At 42.2% G+C, this 10,531-nt stretch overlaps 1 protein-coding gene across 1 annotated transcript; it reads left to right on the forward strand.

Moving 5' to 3' along the window:
* The first annotated feature begins 8,555 nt into the window (after positions 1–8,555).
* Positions 8,556–9,593, forward strand: LOC112122730 (G-protein coupled receptor 35-like). Its single transcript, XM_024221456.1, has one exon. It carries the CDS (start codon positions 8,667–8,669, stop codon positions 9,591–9,593), a length of 927 nt encoding a protein of 308 aa, XP_024077224.1. The 5' UTR covers positions 8,556–8,666.
* Positions 9,594–10,531: the final 938 nt, after the last annotated feature.

Consider the following 10,531-nt stretch of genomic DNA (forward strand, 5'->3'; position numbering starts at 1 on the left):
AGTTGAAACTGGTTTGGGGGGAGAAGGAGAAGCCATTTATAGACAGCATGGTGACAGATGTTGTCACTTCCTGAATTATTACTGGAATTGGGTTTTGATTTTCTGCATGTTAACTAAGCCATAAAGATGTTCATCTGCCCCTTTTCTGCACTGCACTGCAGACTCTGGCTACATTGAAAACTAGTAGTGCCTGCTGTAAGCATGTAATGTTAGCTGCACTTTCTCCATCCCTCCCAGACAGTTACACACCATTCAATTTCATTGGCTGAGAATGGTGGGGCCCAATCCCAAACATGAAAACATCTTTAGTTCATCATATTTAGGAAGGAGAACCACACACACGTCAAGGAAAGTGTAACTTTTATTAAAAGTACTAGATGAAGCATGAAATTTAAATATTTTTTAAAGAAAAGTCAACCAAAAACCTTTAAAAACTGAAGGGAATGCAACTGGGAACACAGGCCAAATATTACTGTCTCTGCACCTGTCTCCTTGCCCTCTTCCTGACAGGGCATGTGATGAGGGGAAATCACTCTTGGGGAAAGCTGGGTATGTCTTCTGCAAGGAGTTTGGGAGGGTGGGAACTTGGGGGGCTCCAGGACTCTCAGACTCATCAGTCCCCTCCTTGGATGCTCAGGGAGTCCTCCTGCAAGGGATTTTGGATGCCGGTGGAGGGTGAGGTCCTGAGATCCCTGTTCTCCTCCCAGTCACTCTATCAGTGTGTGTGGGGGAGTCTTTGAAAGAGGCTCTTTTAGCTCAGTAGCACTCTGGGCAGCAGCTAGAGGGGGAGGTGGCATTTCATGGGCAGGTTCAGTGGCCTCAGCAGCAGGTAGACTCTGAACTCATTTGGCCACCAGTTCAATGAGCCTCTCAATTACAGAATGCTCCTGTTCCCTGTGGCTTTCCTCCTGCTCCAGGAAACGGTTTATCAATGCATCTCCCAGCTGAAGAGCCCAATCTTCCAGTACCCTGAGAAATTCAAACTGCTCCTCATTTCTCCAGTCCATCCCTTTGAGCAGCTCTCAGGTCCTTCTCCATCTGCCTCTACCATCTCTGGGTTGCTGCTCCTGTCCTGGTGGCATGGTTCCCCTCTCAGATGCCAAAGGTCCTACCAACTCTAAGAGAAGGGTAACTATTTTTTTGCCTTTGGAAGAACCCAAGAAATCTCCCCAGGTAACATAACTTTGCTGTTGATGGCCACGATATTGAAACTTTTCAGCATTGCAGGAATGTAACTGTTGGACTATCCTTGTTCTCAGATAACATGAGGAAGGGGCAGAGGCTACTAATGGTAAGAAAAATGTACTAATGTGTTTAAAAATTTTAAATGTTCATTGTGTCTCAACTGGGGGAAGGGTGGCAGTTCCTTAGAGGGGCCATGGTTTGAGGCCTTTTATGCTATTGGACATTCCACCAGGAGACTGAGATGTTGCAATTCTTAATTTGTAGGTGATCTGCCATCCAGTGGAATTCACAGAGCCAAGTTAACTGGTAGGCCCTGGGATGTGGGAGACCTATTTTTGAAATCCTTGTTCAGCCTGACTTGGAGAAGGAGCTTAAACTTGGGTCTCCTGTATCCCAGGTGAGTACTATACCAGCAGGCTGTAGGGTCAATCTCTTTGCCTCAATGAATATTTCATCATTCCTACAAAGTGGAACAGCTTCCAAAGGAGAGACTGAGAGACCAACCCCAGAATATCCTACAGCCCAGTGGTGAGGGCTCGCACATGAGAGACCTGCATTCAAATCCCTGGTGTAAGGTAGGCAGAGTGGGGATTTGAACCTCCCACATCTGAAGTTAGGTGCCCTAACCCCTGGATATTGTGTTTTCTGAGGAACACATATGCTGTCCCACTCCAAAAATTCCTGCTCTGGTCTTCCCTGGCTGTTGTTTGTGCAGGTTAGACGTGTTCAGACCCTGCAGGTGAGATAGGTGGGGAAACGCCTAGTTGAAGAATCCCACTGAGGCTTAGGCATGAGCTATGGCACCAAGCAGCTCGGTGTCATCAAGGTTTAGGCAGTTTGGTGCAAGCCCACCATTGGAAACCTCGGTGCCTAGGAGAGTTTACTAGTAGCAACTCAGGTGCCAAAGGAATTTAGGCTTCCAGGGTTAGGTCTCAGCTGAGCAGGAGTTTGGGGATCTCAGTAGCACCTAAGGCGGCAATTAAGATGCCTACGGCCCTTTATGGATCCAGCACTGAGTCTGCTTTTTAAAAAAAATCAATGCATTTCAAGACTTTGTTTAATTGATGCTAAATACAGGGTAGGATTTTCAAACGCCCATAAGTGAATCAGGAGCATAAATCCAATTGAAAAGCATTTTTCTTTCTTTCTTCCTTTCTTTCTTTCTTTCTTGAGGAAGTTTTAACAAGTTTACAAATCCTTGCCATGTAAATATCAGAAACAAAGCAATCATTACAAAAGTTAGTTTTTGTTTAAAGAGAGATTTTACAGCAATATGGTCCGCAGATCTTCCTATTTAACAAAGATGTAATGATGCTCACTCTGTAATGTGGTAACACCCATGTTGTTTCTAGTGATTTTATTAAATTGAGTCAATCTTTGTATGCACATATTTAACATATGTGCATACAAAGGTATGTCTATCAAATGTTAATAATAATAAAAATGAACAGGTGGGCTGTATTTGTTTGTTTTGCAGGCGAATGTACAGTAAAAGCTGTATCATCGAGCCTTGTACCAACAGGAAAGCTCTATAAACTGGCACTTCTAACCTTCATAGAAAGTCTGGTTTATAGGCTGATTGGTGCAGGGCAGGCAGGCTCCCTACCTGGCTCCGTGTGGCACCCCAGAAGTGGCGACATGTCCCTGCTGTTCCTACGTGGAGGAATGGCCACGACAGGTTCGGAGTATGGGAAGGGGTGCAGCGCTGGGGGTTGGGACGTGGGAGGGGGGGTGGGGCATGGACTCTGGGAGGGAGTTTGGGTGCAGGAGAGGGCTCGGGGCAGGGGTAGGGTGTGCGGGACAGGTTTCAGGGTGCTGGGTCCAGGGGCCGCTCACCTCGGGTGGCTCCCTGCAAGTGGCGACCTGTCCCTGCTGCTTCTAGGCAGCGGAGGTGCAGCAGGCGGCTCTGCATGCTGGTTCCACCCACAGGCGCCCTCCCCCCAGCAGTTCCCATTGGCCGCAGTTCCTGGCCAATGGAAGCTGCAGAGCCAGCGCTTGGGGAGAGGCGGGTGCAGCGTGCAGAGCCGCCTGCAGCGCCTCGGACTGGGAGCAACAGGGACAGGTCGCCACTTGCAGGGAGCCACCCGAGGTGAGAGCCCCCTAGATCCGGAACCCCAAAACCCCTCCTGTGCCCCTACCCCACCATCCTGCATCCAAACTCCCTCCCAGAGCCTGTGCCTCATGCCCCTTCCTGCACCCCAACGCCCAGCCCTGCACCCCCTCCCACACCCAAACTCCCTCCCTCTTAGTTAACCGGAATTTTTCACTTACTGGCACCCCCCATTCCCTCAACTTGCTGGATAAAAATGTTTTTACTGTACTTTGAGTATTGAATAAAAGGTAACCAAATATCTAAGTATCTGTCTGTCCTCTGTCTATTTTTCTGTCTATTATTTCTCATATGTTCCAAAATGTGTAAATATGTTAATTCTTCTCTATCCACAACTTCCCATATTGTTTTAAACCATAGTGATTGGACTCTTTTTCTAAAAAGCTTTTCTAAGTCACTGAGGTACTTTTGAAAACTCCATCCATCCACTGCTTCCTTGTCCAATGAGTCAAGTTGAATCATAAGAGGAATTACTGCTATGCCATCAGCAGGGGCCCCTCTACAAAGATGAACAGGAAGATTCAAATACAGAGGTGACATTCTTGAGGAAGAGGCAAATACTGAGCAAGCAGTGGGACTCTCTCACTCCAGAGAGGACAGAGCCATTGAGCAACTAAGAGATCTTTTTCGGTGCTCTGAATACCAGGTGATGTCAGCTGGAACAAAGTCTGAGTCTATTAATTGTTGTGTTGAAGCTTTTATTGTGGAGTGAATTGATAATTGTTTTGTGGAAGTTAAGCCAACAGGTAACTTTCATTCTTTCGTGATTATTTTTACTTCGTTTTCACCAGAGATTGCATTTTTGTACTGCAGTTTATTTCCTTGCTTCTCATTAATTCCTGACATTAATGTAAAGGAGAGTAGGTACAACTTGTTTTTGAGAGGTTTGTGTAATCAGTGTAATTAATAGACAGCAATCAACTAACTCTTTGAATTATATTACACTAGTCGGACATCTTGGGAGTTTTGACTTAATGTACTTTGTTTCTTCCTGTAATTCTATTCTATGTGCTTTTAGTCTCAAGTGTCTTCCAGATGTGATGACTGGGAGAATATCACACACAATTTACTGTCAGTATTCAATAGTACAGCTGGTTGGGGATTTTCTGACAAAATGTGTTTTGAAATGGAAAATTTCATTTTGTTTATTTCACATTACTTTACATTTCAAAATTTTAGTTAATTTATACATAAGAAAAAAGGTTAAACAATTTTTAAAAGGTCAAAATCGAAACAAAATGGTAAAAAAAAATTCAAAATCTCAAAGGAAAACCATTTTCCACCAGGTTTCTCTCAATAGCATTTTTAGTTGAATAGGCTTCAGCCATGTTTGCTCCCCTTTTATGTTTGCTTACCTGGACTATTCCAGCAATCCAGTTTTACTAGCAGAAAGTAAAACACGGAAATATTCATGAAGTATAAATTTTACATTGACTTTCTGAACATGCAGACCATAACCTGACTGCAAGATTTATACTTACGCAAAGCAATAGTATGTTACCAATCACAGCACTGCAACATACTTCAAATTTGGAATTTCATTTTTTTAATAGCAACCAAGAGAGTAAAAAGAATTAATGAATCATGTGTCAGATAATATTGAATAATGAATACAGCTGGAGAACACATCAGGCTGCTGGTGGACATTTTATGAACAAAATTAGGAAGTGACATTTGTTGATGAAATTATTCATTAAGAATGATTCACTCAACTATAATTCTGCCAGTGTTAAACCAGCTTGTTTCAGGTCAAATTGCTATTTTATTCTGAAAATAACTTCATCTGGAAGAGAGAGGATTTGGGGCTATGAATAATAATTTTGTCAAAAGTGTGCAGCATAGCTCTTTGAACATCACTCAAACCTGCTGTGCTGTCACTTAGATTGTCAAATTCCTGTGCCTTTTACATTTATGCACTCATGGTCAGTCTGTAAATGCTCCATAAACTGCTCCCAGCTGAACCTGGTATATAGTGTCTAACCTCCCTGAGCTTTAGTCAGGTATAAGATTGTCTCCTGCTTTGACCAGGATTTCTCTTTTGACAAATCATACTCCAAACCCTGGGTGAAATATAAAGACCATCTCAAATGATCAAACTTTTGCAGCAACTCAAACTCAAGCAGCTCTTGAAATGGTGATGGTCATTTGAGACGGTCAAATGAAATGTGTTTATTTACAGGGTGACCAGGTGTGAAAAACAGAAAGTTTGTCTCGTGGGTCAGGGCTCTTATTAGTGGAGGTCAGGGAGGTATGAACAGAAGGTATTGGGTTCCATGGAAGAGGAGGTGGCCACCAGAAGGTGAAAAATTGGTGCCCATTTCTCAATCATATTTTCTATGCTTTTGTCTTCTTTTTCTTTCTTCTCTCCCCTCCCACTTGCCACTGTCTGCTCCCTTTCCCCTCCCTGGCTCTTCTCCTCATAGATCCCCTCACACTCACTCTGTGGCAGGTTTGCTCTCTCCGTCCGTCACATCCACCTTCACAGCCAAATCCCTGACCCCCATTCCAGCCCTCTTGTGCTGCCCCACAGCAGAGAAATTTTCAGCTAGCATAGCATCTACATGTAGTGAGGCTGGTTTTATGTGCAGTTTGGCTATGTTAACCCTGCGGTGGCATGTTTATTTTAGTCCCCTTGTCATCATGGTGTCATGAAAATCAGTAAAGCCCTGAATACTCTGATGAGAAACAGGCTGTCTTCTGTGTGGTAATAACTATTATCCCTTCTGCCTCAAACACACTTCCCTTTCTCCAGCTGGTCCAAATTCCACTTAAAGTCACAGCCTATTTATCAAAGCACCTAGAAGCCCTAGTTATGGGCAAGGGCCCTATTGTGCCTCTTTGACAGGCTCCTTTCTTTGGAGCCTGCTGCATCCCTAGGGGTTGTAGGAGGACAATAGGTGTTCCACCCTGACCATCTGCCTCACCAGCTGCAGGACATTGGTCTCTGGGGCAATGGTGGAGGGATGGAGCTGTGTCCCTCTCTAAGCAGCCAGAGTTCCCAGTCACACCAGGCCCACTTGCAGGTTTCCAGTGCCCAGTATACAGAACGGGAGTAACCCCAGAGCAATGGGAAACTGCTGTCCCCTAGGACATGGCCTGGTCCTACTCAAAAATATCTGACAGCTGCTGTCCCACTTCCAACTGTTCATGTCTGGGCTACTCGGCATTGCCCGTTGCCCTAGCCAGTCTCTGGGGCAAGCTACCACCCAGGAGGGTGGTGGTGGTAGCATCTAGTACAGATAAATCTGCCTTCTCTTGGACATCTTACTCTCCAACATCAGCATAGCAGTTATGCCTATTAGACTCCTCCAGACCATCAGCATTTAGCCCAGCCCCAGAGACCCACAGAAAGTGTTGGCTTCACTAATAACCACTTGTTAAAGAGGAAATTAGCAGGGTTAAGGCCTGTCATGTTTGCACTAAATGGCCTATTCTGAAGCCACTCAGAGTATGTCTACACAGCAAAGAAAAATCTGCAGCTGCCCCTGCCAGCCAACTCGGGCTCACAGGGCTTGGACCGTGGGGCTGTTTCAGTGCTATGTAGACTTCCAGGCTCAGGCTGGAGCCCAGGTGCTAGAACTTTGCACAGTGTGTTTTTCTTTGCAGTGTAAACAACCCTCACTGCCTTCCTCTTCTTTGCAATGACTCCAGCGGGGGGGGACGACACACACGACCTCAGATGCTCTGCTTCAAGAGTAAAGTCACTATTTGTGGAATTAGGGGGAATCATGTCACATGTACTGACTTCCTCCCCTCAACATTCATTACTTGTTAATTTGCAATGGGTCTAGTATTATTTAATGCAAATCAGTGAGGTTCTACAGCATTATGTGACTGCAGATCTATAGTAAACATCATGATGTTATCAGACAAATAGCTCTAAAAACACTTGCTTTGCATGATAAGGTAAGCATTAGGGGACCTCCTCCAGAAAAGCACAAAAGCAAAATTTCAATGAAAGAGTGGGACCATATGCAAAATTCAGAACAGAGTTCTGCCAGTATCCAAGGTATTAGGAGCAGGATGGCTTGATTAAAATCAGTGATTTAGCTCACTGATTTTAAACATGATTTAAGTCAGCAAACAGAAAACCTTGATTTAAATAATCAATTTTTAATCTTGTTTTGCATTTGTTCTTAATTACTCTCCTAAAGAAAGCTTGATTCTCATTGTTAATATAATTTGGTACTTTGTTTTGCTAAACAGGCGAAAACACTATATTTATACACATTTATTTAAGCAATGATATAGTTCAACATAATTCTGAGTTTTATTATTACATTTTTTATGTTTTAAAATGGTGAATGATTCATTTCTTATTGACTAGATGATCAACTTTTTATTTGTGATTTGTGTCAAGCTACATTTGGGAGCAAATTGCAAATCAATTAAAATTGAACAAAAACAGCATTTTAAAATTTGTTTTTACTAGTTACATAAAACTACCTTAAGTGTGCTGGAGATATAAGAAAAAAAATGTTTGCCCAAACATGTTTTGCATTTAAAACTCACTGATTTATTAAACAAAGGAAGAATTATCTGCAGTCAGTGAATTTTGAATGGATTGCTTCTGGTCACCACATCCTTCAAGGTTTCAAAATTAGTAGATCTCATCCTCTCATGCCTCATTTTTATTCATAGATTAGAGGAGGAAAACAAGCTTTCCTGCTTTTTTCAACTCCCAATCACTTTCTCAACTTCGAATGAACTAGGCAATGAACTGAACTAGTTGAATAAACTAAAATGAAGAAAATTATTCTCTCAGCACCTGCAGAAGAGGCTATTACTGTCAAAAGCTGATTTAGCATTTCAGCATACTCTGGTCCAGGGGCTTAATCCACCAATTCATGCTTTCATTTTCTTTAAAACTTCAGCAGCAAACATGTGCTACTTGAATCATTTTTTAATTTAATTTAAATTTACTATAGTATAGTATAAAATTATACTAAATTTAAAATATAAAAATATACTAATTTAAATTTACTATAGTATAGTATAATATTATACTAAATGTAGGCCTTAGCATAAATTCCCATAATTTTACATTTAATTTTAAATAGGTTTATTTTAAAAAAGAAAACATACTATTTAAACTTTAAAATATTTTTAAAAATAATCCAACTTTTTTAATCATTGATTTTTATGCACTCTGATTCAGAGTCATGGGTCTGTTGAGGGACCAGGGAAATGGAGGGAGGCCATTGCTGCCTTATTGGGAGGGGAAAACTTGTAGGGAATGTTTATCAGGCTAGTTGGCAGAGGGGGTGCAGTGGGTCAAATAGGAGATGAGCTTTTGTTTTTAATGAAAAGAATCATGTGTTGTTATATTTCAGGTCTTTGAAACCTCATTCTGTAGCAGAGGTGCATCGTAATGACAAACTCAACAATCTGCAACAACAGTCTGAGTTACAATGTTCGACTCATTCAAGTCATTATTTATGCCACAATTTTCCCTTTTGGAGCCGCATTTAATGTCCTTGCCTTGTGGGTGTTCTGCTGCAAACTGAAAAAATGGACAGAAACCAGGGTGTACATGATCAACTTGGTCATTGCAGACTGTTCTGTAGTCTGCAGCTTGCCTTTCAAAGTTTATTTCTTATGGAACGACTGGCATCGTGACACGCTGTGCTTAACTATACAGTCTATATATTTAATAAATATGTCCATGAGCATCTACATTATCACCGTCATCTCAGTCGATCGATATATTGCCATAAAGTATCCTCTGAAGGCAAAGAGTTTAAGGTCACCATGGAAGGCAGCCCTTATCTGTGGGCTTCTTTGGGTATCAACGATAACTGGTCTGAACATAAAACAAAGGAGAGAGGAAACTTTGTGCTTTCAAAAGGTTTCCACAAAACCATCAACCAGTGTTCCATTTTTCTTGATCTTCGTTTTTTTAATTCCACTAATAATACTGAGCTTTTGTTCCATGCACATCATCAGGAGTCTTAAAAAAAGGATGATCACAAATCCACACGAAAATAAGCTAATAGAGAAAGCTATCTATATTGTTTCTGCAAATATGATTGTATTTATACTATGCTTTTCACCTGTCCAAATTGGGATGCTTGCTAGGTTTGTGATGGAAAAAAATGGAGTTAACTGCCTTGCAATCCAGAAAATTAGAACCTTTATTAATATGACTGCATGTATAGCAAATTCTAACTGCTGCATGGATGCCATTTGCTACTATTTTGTGGCCAAGGAATTTCAAGAAGCTTCTTCCTTTTGTAAACCCAAATCTCATCACTCTAAGACAAATGAAACCCACACCTCTCAGTTGAGGATATTCTAAATGCTGGTATAAAAATGTTGCAACACCAAAGCCAGAAGTAACAAGAGAAGCAATAGGCTTATCACACGTGGTATATTCACAGCTATGTTTCATCTCTGAAGATAAAATCACCATATACTACGCTGTTGTTAATTTTAACATGGCTTCCTGTATATACACAGCATTAAACAAATAACTGCTCTGACTGTACTGTAGTGCAAACATTGATGCATGAACTTTTCCAGGTTGACATCTTCTATTTGCTATCTTTCTGTCATGAATATAAATAAAAAGAATTCAGCTTCCTTCTGTCAGTTTCATTTAATGGGATTGTATTAAGCTGAGAGAAGAATAGAGATAAATTTTCTTTTGTTGAAGTTTTGAGAGAAATTCGGAGATCATTAATGCTGTAGATATGGGAGAAAGGCGTATTAGCAAGCATTATGTACCCGCACCTCCAGCCGGAACCTGCACCCCTGCCCCAGCCCTGATCCCACTCCGAACCCCTCGGTCCCAGCCCAGAGCACCTTCCTACACCCAAAACTCCTCATCCCCAGCCCCATCCCAAAGCCCACACCCCCAACCAGAGCCCTCACCCCCTCCCGCACCCCAACCCCAAATTTGTGGTGAGCATTCATGGCCCGCCATACAATTTCTATTCCCCGATGTGGCCCTCAAGCCAAAAAGTTTGTCCACCCCTGATCTGACCTCTTGTGCCTGTAGGAAAACCACGTTGACACTGAGCTTAAACAAGCAGCATCAGGAACAGATTCACATGGCTATGATGTAACCATAGTGGTGTATCGAATGGACTTCCATCTTGAACAGTCCCTTGCAAGTCTTCTTTCTCTCACAAGAGTCAGTATGGGAGGATTTAGGCTTCTTAAATCACAGAAAATTTCATCTTCCAACCTCACGGTCAGACTCATGCTCTTCTTCCTTCTAACTCAGCTCTATAA

This window comes from Terrapene carolina, unplaced genomic scaffold (genome assembly GCF_002925995.2).
Source record: "Terrapene carolina triunguis isolate 2854851 unplaced genomic scaffold, T_m_triunguis-2.0 Scaffold88, whole genome shotgun sequence".
In the NCBI taxonomy this organism is placed as follows: Eukaryota; Metazoa; Chordata; order Testudines; family Emydidae; genus Terrapene; species Terrapene triunguis.

Bases quoted from the DNA above. Each gene is read 5' to 3' on its own strand.
- LOC112122730 (XM_024221456.1), top strand. From the start codon at position 8,667: ATGACAAACTCAACAATCTGCAACAACAGTCTGAGTTACAATGTTCGA.